This window comes from Orcinus orca, chromosome 6, assembly GCF_937001465.1.
Source record: "Orcinus orca chromosome 6, mOrcOrc1.1, whole genome shotgun sequence".
In the NCBI taxonomy this organism is placed as follows: domain Eukaryota; kingdom Metazoa; phylum Chordata; class Mammalia; order Artiodactyla; family Delphinidae; genus Orcinus; species Orcinus orca.
The window spans coordinates 52,538,216-52,557,361 of NC_064564.1; the positions used below are offsets into that span (position 1 = coordinate 52,538,216).

Below are 19,146 nucleotides of genomic sequence, written 5' to 3' on the forward strand. Positions count from 1 at the left end.
GATAGAGGTGGTGATTGCACATTGCGAATGTGCTAAATGCCACTGAATTGTTCACGTAAAAATGAATAATTTTATGTTGTGTCAATTTCACCTTAACAAAAATTACATACGCAGGATTTAAATGCATCATTTCACCAACCTTTTTACACTAACGTCAGATGATCGAACAGGATTTAGCAGAATATTTCAGCTTTGAATGTGAAGCAGGCCTAAACTCAAAACTTTGTGATACTGAAATGGAAGATGGGATGTAATAATCTTGGAAAGTAAAAATTATTTTTGTTTATTTTAAGCAAGAGTTTTTTTCTTGAAGAAAAAATATGGAGTAAATATGTAATAGACAATAAATGTTTCTTCCTTCAGGGTACTGATTCAGGGTACTGTGGGCTTCAAAGTTAGATCACCTGGGTTCTCATTCTCCCAGGAATGTTCTGGAGGACTATCAGATACACTGTATCTTTCCTGCATCTTTCTATTCTAATAAGAGTTGAATCATTCCTGAATCAAGATTTACTATAATACACTCATTCCTTCTCCCTCTGCTGGCTGGCTCCATACTACTACATTGATAGACTGACACATAGCAGAGCTGGGGTTATGATCATGTAACAGATATTTACTGAGCCTTACTTATTAAGTACCATACACTTTGCTGCGTCCTGAGTATTCCACAGTGAAGTTAAGACATGAGCCCTGGCCTAATTTACCATCTAGTAGGGGAGGCAGACCATAAGCAAACCATTTATGTATCATGAGTAAACAGTACTATAAAGGGAAATAGTGCTACACTAGAGGAGAGGAATACAATTTCTCGTTGTGTGTTCAGGAAAGGCTTCTCTTAGGAAGGACATGCAATCTGAAAAGACTGGCATGGCATTAACGAATGGCGATAGGTGAGCTTTGGACTGTGGAAAGTTTATAAAGCCAGGTTAAGAAGTTTGGAGAGTATTTAACTATAGTGGGAAATAAATGGTGCATTTCCAGAAAGGGAGTGATAGAATTTTGCGTTTTAAAAAGATCGCAGGGGCAAGACAGAAAGCAGGGGGACTATTTAGGAGGTACCAGGACTTGGAGTAATTATGGTTTTTGGCTTGGGTGACAGGGTGGCTGAGTGTATCATTCTGTGGTAGAACGATGACTGCAGCGGTTAGAGAACAAGCGGATGATCGAGTATTTAAGGAAAAAACAAACCACAGCTTTCAAGGCGTCTTGTTCTGAACAGCCGGAACCAGGGAACGGCACGCTCCTAAAGTGGAAATCTTCGGACGGAGGCTGAGGTACAAGACAGCCCAGGAGAGCCGGACTCCGATCCCGCTCTCCCTCTTTGGTGTCATCAGAAGCAGTGGCCGGGGCCGAGCGGGGTTGCTCTCTGACCCAGAAGGACGGCGGAAAGAACAAGGAGTGGACAGACTAATCTTCGGAACTAGACCTGGGCTGCCTCACTAACACCGCCCACCGCTGATTAGCCCCACCCCCGGAAGTGCCGCCTACCCACGCTCATTTCCGCTGCCCCAGTCGTCTGACCGTCTCGCGAGAACTGGAAGAGCCTATGTGACCTGGGCTAAGCGGAAGTTTGGTCTCTTTTTCGTGGCGCCTCGAAGGCGGTCGGCAGCTTCAGAATGAAGGTGGGGACTGGTGGCGGGTGTTGCGCTAGTTTTGAGTAACGTGGATCTAGCCCCAGAATACGGCGCTGCGCTCCAGAATCCTGGCTCTGGATGGAGAAGGGCCTGAGACAGGAGATGGATCGCTCTTTTGGGGCCGGAGCTCCTTGGGAGAGCGGATGGCGAGCGATTGCAGCTGGAGCTGCGCCGGGCGGGGAGCGCCATGGTGGCGTCCTGCCCCCCAGCCGGGATAGAGGCGGCCCTGCTGCCCAGTTGGCAGCAAGTAGGTCGGGCTTCTTGCTCCGAGAGGGGCAGCGGCTGCGCAGCGCCCTTCGCCCCGGCGTCATTCCGCGAGGCTTGAAAGATGTGTCCTACTTTTTTAGTGCAGTGTGTTTTGCGCGGTCTTATGTACACACATGCTTTAGTGAGTAGTATCAAATTTTCTGTTAGTTGTGTGTGGGTGACAGGAAAGGCTTTTTGCAGTGGAATAATCTTTGTAGTGGTTCTGCGATTTTCATGAAGTTCTTTTCCCTCCGTTTAATTTTTAGCTGAACATCTCTTTCCCGGCCACTGGCTGCCAGAAACTCATTGAAGTGGACGATGAACGAAAACTTCGAACCTTTTATGAGAAGCGTATGGCCACAGAAGTTGCTGCTGACGCTCTGGGTGAAGAATGGAAGGTAAAAGTGGCCTGCCGGACTGCCGAATTGAATTGTTAGAATATTTGAGAGAGATGGTAAACGCTGTTGGTAATTGGTAAATGTTATGGGGTTCAAACTCGGGTTCTGTCTTCTGACCTTGGGTTTAGTTACTTCCAGATGTCACTTTATAACGTGGAGCCATCACCTGTCAGGGTTATGTTCGTGAAAAAATACATAGTTCTTGCCCTGCAAGCTAATGGTCTCCATTTTTTTTTGAAAAGTGCCAAGGAGGGTTTTTTTAAATTTATTTATGGTTCATTGATGCTTTGTTCCTTAACATAGTCTTTCTCCCCCAAGAGCTGTTAACTCTGGTAAAGCATCGGCTAGAAGTAGCTTGATTGAAAGGACTTTGCTAATTGAACTTGGGAAACTGGAAGTAAAGACAAAATTTAGTGACCAGAGAAAGCTATTAAGTTTCAGATTGGTCTTAATGAAGTGTACTTGTTGGAGGCCACAGTCTTTTGTTCTATAATGTGTCATTGTGTTCTCTTCCAGGGTTATGTGGTCCGAATCAGTGGTGGGAACGACAAACAAGGTTTCCCCATGAAGCAGGGTGTCTTGACCCATGGCCGAGTCCGCCTGCTACTGAGTAAGGGGCATTCCTGTTACAGACCAAGGAGGACTGGAGAAAGAAAGCGCAAATCTGTACGGGGCTGCATTGTGGATGCCAATCTGAGCGTTCTCAATTTGGTCATTGTAAAAAAAGGTGAGATTTTTATTCTTGAGTTAATTTTTGTCCACACTGATTTAAAGCTGATTGTCGATTGATTGATTGATTTGCAGTATCCACAGTTTTGACCAGTGGACTTGTTTTAACAATGCCTGAACAATTTAGGGTTCTTGTTTGTAAGGAGGTTGTTGAATTAAAACGTCTGTTCATTTTTCTCTTTCAGGGGAGAAGGATATTCCTGGACTCACTGATACTACTGTGCCTCGTCGCCTGGGGCCCAAAAGAGCTAGCAGAATCCGCAAACTTTTCAATCTCTCTAAAGAAGATGATGTCCGCCAGTATGTTGTGAGAAAGCCCCTAAACAAAGAAGGTATGGGGGATTATGCAGTTTAGGGCTTGCTTAATTTCATTGATTCGTCGTAGCGTTTTGTGTGCATGTTAGAAGATAAAAATCTGCCTACTAGTTACCTAGAATCTGAGTTTTTAGGAAGATAGTGGGGGAGAGAGAGGGTCAAGACGTGCAGTTGGTATGAATCCTTATATCCAGTGCCCTCTAGAGTGATAGAATTTTTCTTGGAAATTTGCCTTTGGGTCACTGATGTATAAGTTCACTCAGAGATAACTTATGAGACATTTTAAGTTCGTTGCTTTGGGGTTAGGAGTTGAAAGAATGACAGAAAACTCGGGGGTTGTTATTGAATGTGCTCTCACACACACCCCCGCCCCACAACTTGCTTTCTTTCTATATCTGGTTTTAATTTTTTTGTTTACCAAAGAAATACATGCTTTCATCCACTTAAGTTGCTTTAACTTCTGGCCTTCGTTTACTTCAACTGGAATGTGGATAGCAGTAGAGTTGTGAGAATTAGAAGTTGGAAAGAAACTTTATTCAAAATACCAGGGTACAAGTGTTTGGGGTTTGGGGGTTTTCATATGTATATAAATTTATTTAGGTGTAGTTGATTTAGTATGTTGTGTTAATTTTGCAGTACAGCAAAGTGATTTAGTTATATGTATGTACATTCTTTTTCATATTCTTTTCTATTATGGTTTGTCACAGGATATTGAATATAATTCCCTGTGCTATGCAGTAGGACCTTGTCTATTCATTCTATGTATAATAATTTACATCTGAATTCCAAACTCCCAAATCCATCCCTCCCCCTTGGCAACCACAAGTCTGTTCTCTGTGAGTCTGTTTTGTAAAGTTCTTTGTGTCATATTTTAGATTTCATATGTAAGTGATATATGGTATTTGTCTTACTGTAACTTCATTTAGTATGATAATCTCTTAGGTCCATCCACGTTGCTGCAAATGGCATTATGTCTTTTTTGTACCTGAGTAGTATTGCATTGTATATGCCTACCACATCTTCTTTATCCCTTCATCTGTCGGTGGACATTGAGGTTGTTTCCCTGTCTTGGCTATTGTGAATAGTGCTGCGATGAACATAGGGGTGGCGTGTATCTTTATGACTTACAGTTTTGTCTGGATATATGCCCAGGAGTGGGAGTGCTGGATCATATGGGAACTCAATTTTTAGTTTTTTCAGGAACCTTGGTGTTTTATATTTTAAGAAGGTATATTGTTTATTAGGCAAGATAACTTATCAGTAGTGAGGTCTGCAGCAGCAATGCTCAGTAATGATATTTCTGTAGTAAATTGTATGAACATTTATAATAAGTGGAATAAATAGCATGTTAGTTCTGGGTTGGGTTTTCCTGACAGATCTGAAAAATTTTGCTTGGGTTTTGGTTTTCAGGACTGGGGGCTTAAATAAGCTAATACCTGGTATATGGTAAGTGCTCATTGGTCACTCATACGAAATATCTGGGCACCTACTGTGTGCCGGGTATGACTTTCAGTGAAGTAACTGGCAAATATATGGAGTTCCCTGCAGTTGCACCCCTGGAAATATCATTAGTGTACTAAGTGCCACTTAACAGACATTTGTTAAGATGGTTCTTTTTTTCTTTATAATTCCAAAGGGTTTTTTATTTTAGCAGAACCTGAACAACTGAGCATTTAGTCTTAGAATATTTATCTGAAGTGTTTATTGCTCCCAGAAGGTGTCCACAAACTAAAATCACTGCATCTGAAAAGACTCCTGTTCTGAAGCAGATTTATAATCCAGAGGATTTTGGATTATAAATCAGACAGGCTACATGAAGATATTCTCAGGAATTCCCTGGTGGCCGAGTGGTTAGGACTCTGCTTTCACTGTGGTGGCCCAGGTTCAATCCTGGTTGGGGAACTAAGATCCTGCAAGCCGGGCAGCACCACCAAACAAACAAACAAATAAATAAATTCATTCATTCGTTTGCTCATTCTTTCAGTCTGATGTTAACTTAGTTTTCATGACAAGTTAAATATGCGGTTAATACTCTTTTAAAATAATGCTCATGTGTCTTAACGGTACAGAGATATACTATCCTCCCAAGACAATGTAATTGTGGAAGGGAAATCAAAGTGAACAGAAAAAAGTATGGGGTATGACTTCCAACTGTTCAGCAAAGTAACCTATTACTATGCTGAATTTATGTATGATCTTGAACTTGACATCCAAGCTATTGGTATAGGAAAACACTGGTCCCTAGTAAACTGTCTCATACAAATAAGTTTTCATAGGAACTACTGAGTTTGAATCTGTTTCTAATGCTTTAAAAATGTAAATGTGGGTCCTGTTGAACAAGGGTATTATTGAGGTGATTGAGTCATTATCTGAATTTTTAGGTAAGAAACCTAGGACCAAAGCACCCAAGATTCAGCGTCTTGTTACTCCACGTGTTCTGCAACACAAACGTCGGCGAATTGCTCTGAAGAAACAGCGTACTAAGAAAAATAAGGAAGAGGCTGCAGAATATGCTAAACTTTTGGCCAAGAGAATGAAGGTAAGTCCTCAGTGTGTGTGTTGGGGGGTGGGGGGAATAGGCCTGGCTTTGGATTTGCATTTTCATTCTAGATAAGCATTAACTGCCTTTATTTATTTATTTATTTTTTTGGTTTTGTTTGTTTAGGAGGCCAAAGAAAAACGCCAGGAACAGATTGCCAAGAGACGGAGGCTGTCCTCTCTGAGAGCTTCTACTTCTAAGTCTGAGTCCAGTCAAAAATGAGATGTTTTTAGAGTAACAAATAAATAAGATCAGACATCCCATCTCCTTTATTGACTTTTAATTGATGATAAAATAAACGGGAAACTTATAGAAGAGGAGGTACTGTATAATCTAGTGGTAGATAAAGTCTGCAAGAGATACCTGAAAGTGATAATCCTTCAGATTCAGACACTGAGACTGAACTGTGATAGTGGAAGAGATGGCCAGGACAGAGTTTCTTTGGTGGGTGGCTCAGGAAAGGACTCTTAGCATGTTCATTGGCTTTTTAGCAAGGCATTGAACAATACAGGGGAAATAAATGACTAGGACTATTAATCTTTGATACACTTTATTTTGAGGAATACAGTTTTTCTTAAAGATCTATACACGATACATGAAAAGTGCCCTTGTGAAGATGGACGTTTGTCATATGTAAAAAGGATAACTTGTTAAAAGCATAGTTAATGGATACCATTTTAAAATAGTTGACAAAGTTTTTAAAACCAGTGCAAATTTAATGCATTAACAAAACTTTTCAACTTGTTTTTATTATATTTCACTGCGAAGGAGTTGACTGTACCTCTTTTTAGAAACACTTGCATCAGTGAAGGATGCACAGAGAAAGTATACTTTTCTTTTGGCTGCAACATGCAGCTTGTGGGGTGTGGGATCTTAGTTCCCTGACCAAGGATTGAACCTAGGCCCTTTGCAGTGAGAGTGTGCAGTCCTAACCACTGGACTGCCAGGGAAGCCCCCAAAGTATGCTTTTTCTAATGTACTATGTCTGGTTTCTATAGTACTTGCAGTAAGAACCTTCATTCAAACCATTATAGACTAGAAGGGTCTTAAAAGAAGGCACATTAGGCTTTAAAAGGTGCTCCTTTGCCAGAGTATATATTAACCACAGGTGAGTAAAATTTTCAAGCGGCTGTAACATGTAGAGACTGAAGAAGTGCTTCAGTTAAGTGTGTGTAAAAATCACCTGGGGATCTGGCTAAAAAGTGGATTAGGATTCGGTAGTTTGGGGCCCCACAGTCATTAATAAGTTCCCAGGTTAGGCCAATAATGCCAGCCCTGAAGCAAGATTCATAGAGGAGAGCCCCATAGCTTTTTTTTTTAAATTGGAGTACAGTTAATTTACAATGTTGTGTTACTCTGCTGAACAGCACCCATAGCTCTTAATGAAATATTAAAAAGTTACAAAAGTCTTAAAGTCTTAATTGGCAATTGACAAAGTCATAAGTTGAATTTACAGCATTTAAAAAAAGATACCCAGTGCCAGAAGGACTGACACTACAGCTGAATCCTAGAGGGTAACATGCCAAAAGGCAGGTCTGGTGTAAGCCCAGAATTCTAGCTAGTAGCTGGTAGATTCTAATGCATAAAACATGAGAACCACCCTGCTTTCTTATTTTGAGGAGTACAGTCACTGAGGTGGACAGATAGGTAAGGTGGGCCTAGACTATACTAGCTTATGAAATCTGGCAGATTTAAGAGTTTAACATTGCAAAGACACTGAATCCTATATTACTAGTGTATACCAAAAATGAAAAGGGCAACAATTGAATATCCCAAAGGTATGTCAGACTTGTTTATGATTGTTAAATCATTAACTGCAGGTTGCTATAATCAATCTGAAATGTAGTTAATACCAAATCTAAAAGCAGTGTAAGGTTATGCTAAACAATCTGCCATAATTTGAAAGATCGCTTTCAGAAGTTAATCAGGATTTAAGTCTCATACATTCTAGATATTACTAAATCTATAGATAATGATGTGAAATCTTTTTTTTGGTCTGTTTTTGCTACAAGTTTTTACTGCCCTTTCTGTGGTAGGTGCAAGAAAAGGCCTTTAAGCAATTTTAATACAAATCGGTCTCAATTTCTGAATGACAGGCTAAGCTTTCCAATATATAATGGCTAAGTTATTTAGATTAATATTAAAAAGCTATTAGAAATTTTATAATTTGATACAATATAGCAAAATATTAAATGTGTAAGGAGATCTTTATCACAGGGTCGTTTTAGTGGGAAGTGCTTTGGTAATTTAGTTCAAGTTATTGAGAACTACAGAGAAATGGGAAAACAGACAATACTGGAATTCTGAAGATCACAAAAGCTTGAATTGCTGTACACACTTCAGGAGCCTTAAAAATGTAAGACAAGCACAGCAAACTTGAGAAGTTTTCATTTTATTCAACCTTGATTTTTTTATATGCAAAGTAATTCCAAACTTTCTGTTGGGGCAATAAGTGTTAAGTATTAAAACTAGTACCAAGTCTTAAGTTGCAAAAATATATTCTCTGAGACAGTGCAAAAGATCCACTTTTAAGGCAATGAGAATTGTACACAGTTTCTGACAAGTTCTTTCACTTACCACTTTCACAAATTGAAACTAGGATTCTGCATAGGTCTTATTAACCCTGAAATGTTGGAAGATTGGTATACTAACAATTTTTAAAAGATTATAGCAGGTAGGAAGGAGATGTGTGCTGTTAACTGTACCATTTGGAAATAATTATCAACCGATTTAGTCATCTGCATAATTACTGTAAAAGCGAGCACACACAATCATTGGCTTTTCAAACCATGCATGCAGAGAGATAAGGCAAATTTACTGTCCCTAAGGGATGTGTTAACGAAAGGCATGATAAATGTCAGTGAGGCATGTGAGGTCATGATTTTCTTAAACCTACTGGCAACAAGTTTAATAAGCTTTAACATTTTAAGACAATTGATTCAGCCTAAAAAACAGTATTTACAAATGCACAAATAGTAAGTGTACAAATCTAAATTTTATACAAGAATAAAATTCTGTGTGCAGTGCAAGTTATCCCACAGGTTTTTAAAAGTGACCAATAGCAACAGTTTATGTGCCTGAACAATTTCAGGCCCAAAGACATACACAAGAATTTTAATTTTGTAAATTATGAAGCTGATTAATTTCATTTAAACTATCTGGCTCATTTATTCCAATTTTAAAGCTGTTGCAAATTAACATGATACTGGGAAGAGGATGAAAGGAAGTAACTGGATATTCAAGATACAATCCATTAAGGGAGCTAATACATAAACGTGAAGGGTAAAAATATATATTAATTTTAAAGTCAAAGGCAAGGCAGTTATCAGACTTTCAGGTAATTTTGAGATTAATGACTACATACGAATTAGTAGTAGTCATTTATTTAATAGTTGGAGACCCCCTTTCAGAAAACTATTGCAACATGCAATCTAAGAATTTTAATAAATATAATATGGCTGAGTAGATACACAGCCACACATATATACACAATACACAAATAGTTGCTCTTATAATTGAGATTTCGTTTGTTTTGGGGTTAGGCAAGTTTACATTAATTTGCCATTCCCCAAACTCAATAGCTTCAGATATAGACAAAACGCCAAGAATGAATATGGTTTCTCATCGAACTGCTACAAATACTGAGAAATGCAAAACCAATTTTCAGCAGATAAAAACAGTTCAGAAATTGTAAATCTTCAACATCAGTAAACCCTAGGGCATTTTAGTGGCATTTTTACCTTCTGAGATGATTCAGTATGAATTACATTTCATTATCTATTGTACCAAGAATAACTTCATTTCAGTTTTCACCAATTCGTAATTTGAAACAAACCTTGAATGTCTCCAGATTGAATCTATTCCCCCAGTTCTGTGTCCAAAATCTAGTGAATCTTATTTAAATGAGAGGTGCTCCAAAACACTTCCTGCACCACTCCACACTGATACTTGGTGGAGCATCAATTTTCTGCAACTTTTCAAGAATCTCTGTAGATAAACTATTGTATGCAAGTCCATACTCATTGTCAAAAGCCTCTGAAAGATATTTTCAAAAGTACAGTTGGTATTTCTTAATAATAAATAATAAAATAAAAGCTATGCATTTAAAAATGGTAGTCAAATCTTTTTTTTTTTTTTTTTTTTTTTTTTTTTTGCGGCACGCGGGCCTCTCACTGTTGTGGCCTCTCCCGTTGCGGAGCACAGGCTCCGGACGCGCAGGCACAGCGGCCATGGCTCACGGGCCCAGCCGCTCCACGGCAAGTGGGATCTTCCCGGACCGGGGCACGAACCCGTGTCCCCTGCATCGGCAGGCGGACTCTCAACCACTGCGCCACCAGGGAAGCCCCAAATCATTTTTTTTTTTTTTCCAAATCATTTTTATATACATATTTAAACTGCATATTTAAAGGCAGAAATCTTTTTAAAGGCAAATGGAGTATCTGCCCATACCAATTAGAATTTTAAAAGTTTCTTTAAGAAATAAGACTTAAACCCCCTTTAAGGAATCCCCAGTTGACGAACTTACCAATATCAATATTCTCTCTTCCAAGAGACACTAATGATAAGAAGAGGATTTCTCTGTATAAACTCCTATAAAACAAATATTTTTTAAAATTAATGGTCAAAGAGCATAAAAATACCCTATGAAGGTTTTTTAAAATGGTGATAGAACACAACACTGTAAATCAACTATACTTGAAAAAAAAAGATTAGGTTCTTTAGTTAACAGTAATGTATCCACCATCCATGTCAGTGTTCTGGTTTTGACATTACACTACACTTATGTCACCTTTGGGAGAAGCTGGGTAAAGGGTCAACGGAACTCTTTGTACTATCTTTGCAATTTCCTGCAAACTTATGTTTCAAATTAAAAAGTTAAAAGTTAATGGGCATAAAGCTTCACATTCGAAATAACTAAAACTGGCTTATTTTAACTTTATTGTAATTATTTAGCAATATAATAGGTAACTTTTAATTCTAATTTCTAATTCAGATTTACAAAAGCAGACTTTTGCCACATGACACAGTAAGAGACTAAGTAAGTTAGGGGTCTAAAACCCTTGGACACAAACAGTATGAAAGATGGTGTGGTCTCTACTACTTAACCCAACAGTAAAGGATAAATCACCTTTATTTGATTTGCGAACATAAACATGTTACAAATGAAACCTTAAAAATGAGACTCGTGACTCATTTGTTAACAAAAGGGGAAACTGATGAACTGATTTGAGTATTTACAGAAAAAAAAATTAGAGAGTAATGCTGATTCTGATGATGCTCCATGCAGCTTTCTTTAGAAGCTCCAGAAGCCATAGTATGTCATTTCTAATATTCCTTCCCTGTCCTGCAACTACAGATACTTGAAAGTGGCTGCTCTTTAGGCTGTGAAGGAGATAATCTCTACCTCAACTGTTGAGATTATAGAAGGATCTATCCATTTTCATTATGAATTCTTGTCCTATCATTTCTGAGACTGTCTTCAAAGATGCCATGACTAGAAACTTGAAGGGCACCTGGAAACACTGTTTATGTTTGATAGAAGGTATTATGTCTCTCTTTCTGAAGCTTCCACCACAAAATTCATTTATGCCGAGACTGGGATGAGTACTGATCCAAGCGTGTTAGCAGACAATAAATAGTAAGAGGATCAGGACAGCTCCATACCGTTTGCAATTCACTGCTTCCATCATCTTCCTAAATTGTTTCTACTCCTAAACCCATATTTTTTTTTTTTTACATCTCACAAGATAAGATGCGTGACAGGACCTGAACGAGCAGTACATATGTATAACATCAATGTTAACACATTTATAGGTTTCCAGTGAATAGTAGTAATTTTTCACAAAGACTCAGTACGTTTTAGACATAAATGAATTACCTCCTAAAATTTAATCTATTTCCCAGATATTTTTATTATGTTTGTGATCAAGTATGAATGCATTCGGGTAGCACTTTTTAAGACAATCAGATGTTCTACAATGAGTATGTGTTTCTTTTACAACTAGAGATAGTTTTAAAAATCATTTTTAAAATACCATGAAATTATGGTATTGGTATCAAATGGTATCAAGTACCAAATACTGGATTATTACCTTTGTCTCTTCATGTCTCCCTTCATTTGTTGTGAAAGCAGGTTGATGGGTTTAAGAACATCATTATGTTGAATACTCTGCCTGATGGTTTCTACTAAAGCGCTTGTTGCTTGTTGTTCCTCTGACAGGAGAGACAATTTCTTTTCAGAATCTAATAATAAGAACACAGTAAAAGAATACATTTAGTCACTCTAATTATTAAAGAAGTTTTTTTTTCAGATTTGTATCATTTTTTATTCAACACCACCTCCCCATCACAAGTAAAATTATGTAGTAATGTGACCAGCTAAAAAATATTTTTCTTGCTTTCTTCAGATAGGAGAGGCCTGTCCCTTTGCCCTTTTCCTGAACTTAGGGCTTCCTGATTGAGGCTGCAATGTGATATCTTGTATGCCAGCAGCCATCCTGTGACCATGAATCTTTCCTGATGGAAAAGCAGACAAAGCGTAAGGAGCCTGGGTCCCCGATGACAGAGGAGTTGCCTAACAGTCCTGGAGTATCTAATTCATAAATTCTTCATGTGAGAGAATAATCTTTACCTGTTTAAGATTCTGTTGTTTTCTATTAAATACAGTAGCGTATAATCCTAATTGATACAAGGGTAATTCTAGAATTATTAAGAACAAATATTTATACAGATTTCATATATTACAAAAGTGCTTCAGTGGTATACTTGAATCACAGTACCATTAAAAATCAACAATGTGATCTTGGCCCAGAAAAAGGGAAAACTTTAATACTGTAGGTAATCCCAGCAGCCATACAATTTTATTACACCCACATTAGTTGAGATGGAACTATGTATCCAAAAGTTCCCCAGTCAGCCTCATTTTAAGTGTCTGTCATAAAGCCAGTTACTGTAATTTTCATACAATCCAGCCCCTTAATAAAGGCAACTAGGAATATTTCATTTGTGTTCAGACCATAGAAATAGCAGAGTTCTCTGTTACAATACAAGAGGGAATACTGGCTGCTATGGGTTTTGATCCTAGTTTTTCTACATGCTAAACAGATTTGATTTGATTTTCATGTTATGTTGTGATTTTAGAGCATAACCCAAATATAATATGCAACTTCACTATTGCTTAATTCACAGAGTTGGGCAACCATCACCAATTTTAGAACATTTTTATCTCCTCCAAAAGAAATCTACCTATTAGCAGTCACTCTATCTTCCCAACCCCTCAGCCCTAGGCGACCACTAATCTTATTTTGTCTTTACAGATTTGCCTATTCTGATTGTTTGATATAAATGGAATCATACTTTCTGTTCTCTTTTGTGGCTGCTGCTTCTATAATATTTCAAAATTCATTCATTTTGTAGTATGTATCAGTATTCACTACTTTTTATTGCCAAATAATATTCCATTGTACGGATATACCATACTTTATCCATTCATCAGTTAAAATGAACATTTAGGTTGTTTTCATTATTTGGATATTAAGAAAAATGCTGCTAAAAACAGTGTACAAGTTTTTACGTGGATGTATGTCTTCATTTCTCTTGGGTGTATACCTAAGAATACAACTGCTGTGTCATATGGTAACTGTTTACCATTTTGAGGAATGGTGAAACTATTTACACCAAAGCAGCTGCACTAGTTTTCTTCCAATTAGCAGTGAACCAGGAAGAGATCCAACTTTATTTTTTCTGCATGTTGTTCCAGTTGTCCAGCACTACTTGTTGAAAAGACTATTCTTTACCCACTGAATGGTCCTTGGCACTCTTGTTGAAAGGCATTTAACTGTACATGTGAGGGTTTATTTCTGGAAACTCAACTTTATTCCATTGACCTATATGTCTATCCTATGCCAGTTTTCTACTTTCTTGATTACTGTAGCTTTGTAGTAAGTTTTCAAATTCAGAAGTATGAGTCCTACAACTTTGTTCTTCTTTTTCAAGACTGTTTTGGCTATTCTAGGTGCCTTGAAAATCCATATGAATTTTAGGATAAGCTTGTCAATTTCTATAAAAAAGCCACCTGGAATTTTGATATAGATTGTACTGAATCTATAGATCGATTTGGGAGTACTGCCATCTTAACAATATTAACTTTTCTGGCCCATGAACATCGGATTTCTTTCCATCTACTTAGGTGGTCTTTACTTTCTTTCAACAATAATTTTAGTTTTCAGAGTATAATAAGTTTTGTACTTATTTTATCAAATTTATTCCTAAGAATTTTATTCTTTTTTTTAAAAATATTTATTTATTTGGTTGCACCAGGTCTTAGTTGGTGCAGGCGTGCTCCTGAGTTGCAGCACGTGGGCTCCTTAGTTGTGGCATGTGAACTCTTAGTTGCGGCATGCATGTGGGATCTAGTTCCCTGACCAGGGATCAAACCCAGGCCCCCTGCACTGGGAGCATGGAGTCTTATCCACTGTGCCACCAGGGAAGTCCCAAGAATTTTATTCTTTTTAATGCTATTATAAATGGAATTATTTTAATTTTTGGATTATTCATTGAAAGTATATAGAAATACAGTTGATTTCTATGTTTTGATCTTATATCCTGCAACTCTGCTAAGCTTATTTAATAAGTTCCATATGTTTTGTGTGTGTGTGTGTGTGTGTGTGTGTGTGTATTCCTTAGGATTTTCTAATTTAGGATTTTCTATATGTAAGATGACATAATCTGCAAGTAGAGATAGTTTTACTTTTTCCTTTCCATCTTGGATGCCTTTTATTTTCCTGTCTAATTGTTCTAGCAAGAACCTCCAGTACAATGTTGAAAAGAAATAATGAAAACAGACATCTTTGTCTTGTTCCTGTACTTGGGGGAAAGTATTCAGTCTTTTACCATTAAATGATATCAACTGTGGGTTTTCAGAGGCTCATAATTAGGTTGAGGAGGTTCCTTTCTATTCCTAGCTTGGCTTTTTTTTTTTTGGTTGCTTTGGGTCTTAGTTGCAGCACTCAGGATCTTCCCTGCGGCATGCGGGATCTTTCGTTGTGGAGCGCGGGCTCCACTGCTGCAGTGCATGGACTCTCTAGTGGCACGTGGGCTACAGAGCGCACCAGCTCAGTAGTTGTGGCGTGCAGACCTAGTTGCTCTGCAGCATGTGGGATCTTAGTTCCCCAACCAAGGATCGAACCCGTGTCCCCTGCATTGGAAGGTGGATTCTTAACCACTGGACCACCAGGGAAGTCCCTTGTTGAATGTTTTTAACAAAGGGCAATAGATTTTGTCCAGTGCTTTAGCTGTGCCTATTCAGACGATCATATGGATTTTGTCCTTTATTTTATTGATATGATACATATTAATTGATTTTCAAACCAACACAGCATGCCTGGCGTAAACAGCACTCGGTCATGGTATACAATCGCTTTTCTAAATTGCTGGATTTGGTTGGATAGTATTTTGTTGAGGATCCTTACGTCTATATTCATAAGTGATAAGATTTTTAGTTTTGTTTTCTTATGATGTCTTTGGTTTTTGTATCAGGGTAATGCTGGCCTTCTCACCCAAATCTCTACTCTTTCCAAGAGTGCTTTCAGGCTTGAACTTCTCCACAGTCTGTCCCAAATAAAGTCATTTCCTTTGGGGAGAATTTCAGAGCTCTCTCTTCTTATGGCCTGTCTCTCAGCCACTGCTCTGGAGCTGGGAACAGTGGCCCTTCTCTTGGAATGATTCCCCTGCTTTGTGAATGGGGTACTGGAGGGATGCAGTTGCCTCTCGTGTTTTAGCTTGCCTCTCCTGGCATAAAACCTCTCCCTTATGAGCAAGACGCTGTGAGAACAATCAGAGACCCAGTATTCGAGGGTTGCTGAAGCTGGCAGTGCATGGGGGCTGAGTGGAGGAAGTGAGCCTCCCTGTCTCCTGGAACTGAATAGAGCTGGGAGGATGAGAACTGCTGGCAACCTGTCTTTCCCAGGGAGATGCTGTAGCCCTTGACTGGGGGCTGGTGGGGAGCAGCAAGTTGTAGCTCAAATGCCACAGAAACTCACCGTTTTTACTGAAATTTAATATATTTTCTTCTTTAAAAAATTTATTTATTTATTTTTGGCTGAGTTGGGTCTTCGTTGCTGCACGTGGGCTTTCTCTAGTTGCAGCGAGCGGGGTCTACTCTTTGTTGTGGTGCACGGGCTTCTCATTGCGGTGGCTTCTCCTGTTGTACAGCATGGGCTCTAGGTGTGCGGGCTTCAGTATTTGTGGCACGCGGGCTCTAGAGTGCAGGCTCCGTAGTTGTGGCGAACGGGCATAGTTGCTCTGCGGCATGTGGGATCTTCCCGGACCAGGGATCAAACCCATGTCCCCTGCATTGGCAGGCGGATTCTCAACCACTGTGCCACCAGGGAAGAACAATATATTTTCTTGAATAAATATTTCTTCATTTGCTCGACAGCTGTAGACACTTTTTTTAAATAACTTTCACCAATTATGGTTGTTTCGCTGGGAAATGGGACTTCATAGCTCCCCATACTGCTTTTCCAAAAGTCACCACTCAATTCTATTATATCTTTTAATGTTATTTATATACCAATTCTTTGTTTAAAGTAGCCAATCAAGTAAAGAAACAAGGCTATTCTTGAGAGTTCTAAATTTTATTCTCACCACAAATTATAGGACATTTAAAAACACTTATCTATTTCAAGGTATGCAGGAAAACAACTAAAGAAATGGCAGTTATAATTCTATTATTTTCCAGCATAAATTTCAAAGTTACTCTGCTTCTGCTTAAAAAGCATTCAAATATCAGAACTGGGAAAACAACAACAGAAAGACAAAAATAGCTTATAATATATTTAGCCATAATTTTGTGATTGGCATATTTCAAGGGAAAATGTCAGATTCTTTTATTCTAGCTTAAGTAAAAAAACTGCTAAGTAGTGAAAGATTGTAGTAAAAATACAAAATAAAGAGTGGGGGCTTCCCTGGTGGCGCAGTGGTTACGAATCCGCCTGCCAATGCAGGGGACACGGGTTTGAGCCCTGGTCCAGGAAGATCCTATATGCTGCGGAGCAACTAAGCCCATGAGCCACAACTACTGAGCCTGCATGCTGCAACTACTGAAGCCCACACGTGTAGAGCCCGTGCTCCGCAACAAGAGAAGCCACTGCAATGAGAAGCCCGTGCACCGCAACGAAGAGTAGCCAACGCAGCCAAAAAAAAAAAAAAAAAAACCCAGAGTGAACTTTTCCTTTCTTCTTCTGAGCAGGTACTGTTAACAGCTTGGGACATATACGGTTTTAGACCTTTTTCTATTCATACATTAAAAACACAAATATTTTTGGTTTCGTTTTTCTACAAAAAAGAGAAAAGATCACATACTGTTCTGCAACTTGCCTTTTTTTTTCACTTAATATATAACGAAAATCCATCCTTTCGGGAACCTATATACAAATGACTCATTCTTTTTCTTGGTTGCCAACATCTCATAGTGTGGATTTATCACAATTCTCTTGTTAGGTATTTGCGTAAGTTTTTCATTATTATAAATAATCTTACAGTATGCATCACTGTACCAACAGCTTTGTACACTGTATACCTATAGAACAGAGCATTTTAATATTTCTTCCATGAACTGCCTATTGATACCATTTACTCACTTACCTACTGGGTTGTCTGTGGTTTCTTACAGACTCATAAGGCTTCTGAATACTGGATAACCCTTTAAACCCCTTGTAAAAATATGTTCTAAATACAAAAACTAAAAGTAAGGCCAGGGGATTCCCTGGTGGCACAGTGGTTGGGAGTCTGCCTGCCAACACAGGGGACACGGGGTCGAGCCCTGGTTTGGATCCCACAGGCCGCGGAGTGACTGGGCCCATGCACCACAACTACTGAGCCTGCACTCTGGAGCCCGTGAGCCACAGCTGCTAAGGCCTGCGTGCCTGGAGCCTGTGCTCCGCAACGGGGGAGGCCGTCACAGTGAGAGGCCCGTGTGCCACGGTGAGGAGTGGCCCCCGCTTGCCGTAACTAGGGAGAAGCCCGTGTGCAGCGGTGAAGACTCAATGTAGCCAAAAATAAATAAATAAATAAAATTTATAAAAAATAAAAATAAAGCCAGAATCTTTGAGAACAGTACCCATATAATTAAAATTATGATCTATACCAACACATCCACTATAGAGAATTTACTCTCCAAGTACCTAACCAAATTAGTATTTGACAGATAAACTACAAGAATCACAAAAACACCCCTGATAAATGGGTCAGTACAACAGCAAAAAAATTTGAACTAAAATGGAAAAAATCTTGAGGAGATACTAAAAATGAATGAAAGATTTAAAAATAAAGCAAAATTATTTCTATCATCTCCTTAATTCTATTTTTTCCCCCCAGTAGTCCATTTCTCTTTATTGCTACAGTATTCTACTGTGTGGATGGACTGTACCAAAATTTGCTTATGCATTCACCTGTGGATGGATATTTGGGTTGTTTCCAGTTTGAGTGTTTTATGTCTTTAATTCTATTTTACTTACTAAAATTCCTCCATGAGACATACAGAGGTTCTCCTGGTTCCTGATGAAGGTTGATATTATCCCATAACAGCTGAATATACACGAGTTTGCTATCCTGGGACAGAGATGACAGGGGAAGCTAAAAAAGATCAGTAGAAAGTATTAGTACCCCAAGCATAATAATAATTACCAGTGGACCTAGCAAAGCTTGATTATATAAAACAGATGAGTTCTTTCAAAATTCTGGACCTAAAATTCTGAGAAAATTTAAAAATTTTTATTTATATCTGATTACAAATGTTATTATTTTCTGAGGTGCATGTTTCTCATTCTGACTTTCAGGGACTGAATGACAACTTGGTAACTGGCACAGCAGCCACAAGAAAGATTAACCTCCATCAAAACAAATTTTAAGGTAAGAAAGTGCAATGGTTTCTCCTATCTTGTTGTACTGACTACTACTTAAAATAAATGAGTCAAAATAGAATTTATACTACTCTAAAAGTTTGTTGTGCCCCTGATGTATGTTTGGGGTTGGGGGTATCTCTCAATATTCAGTATCATAAAATGAAGGAGTTCTAGGAGCTCACTGTCTCCCAGGGAGTCAGGGATGCCACCTCAAGCAAAGCAGGAGTTTCAGAGTCAGAGAGCCAGACTGTGGTCTTGGCCCCCCTCCACTTACGAGGTATGTGACCTAGCAAAAATAACTTCCGTAATTTTTAGTTGTATCATCTGAAAAATGTGGCTAATATGAGTCCTTTAAAATAAGTTGTGAGAATTTCTGC

At 38.6% G+C, this 19,146-nt stretch overlaps 2 protein-coding genes across 3 annotated transcripts in view; one reads left to right on the plus strand and one right to left on the minus strand.

The window, feature by feature from the left end:
* The first annotated feature begins 1,512 nt into the window (after positions 1–1,512).
* Positions 1,513–6,124, plus strand: RPS6 (ribosomal protein S6). The gene is made up of 6 exons (XM_004276099.4): positions 1,513–1,625; positions 2,150–2,281; positions 2,798–3,008; positions 3,196–3,342; positions 5,707–5,864; positions 5,991–6,124. Exons 1-6 carry the CDS (start codon positions 1,620–1,622, stop codon positions 6,084–6,086), a joined length of 750 nt encoding a protein of 249 aa, XP_004276147.1. The 5' UTR covers positions 1,513–1,619; the 3' UTR covers positions 6,087–6,124.
* A 273-nt stretch (positions 6,125–6,397) lies between these two features.
* Positions 6,398–19,146, minus strand: part of DENND4C (DENN domain containing 4C) — a 130,211-nt gene continuing 117,462 nt past the window's right edge. For both annotated transcript variants that reach the window (XM_033439721.2, XM_033439719.2), the window contains 4 exons: positions 18,383–18,500; positions 11,957–12,107; positions 10,390–10,454; positions 6,398–9,899 (listed from right to left, as the gene is read on the minus strand). In XM_033439721.2, the coding sequence (XP_033295612.1) occupies positions 9,763–9,899; positions 10,390–10,454; positions 11,957–12,107; positions 18,383–18,500 (471 nt within the window). In that variant the 3' untranslated portion in view covers positions 6,398–9,762. The remainder of the gene's footprint in view (positions 9,900–10,389; positions 10,455–11,956; positions 12,108–18,382; positions 18,501–19,146) is intronic.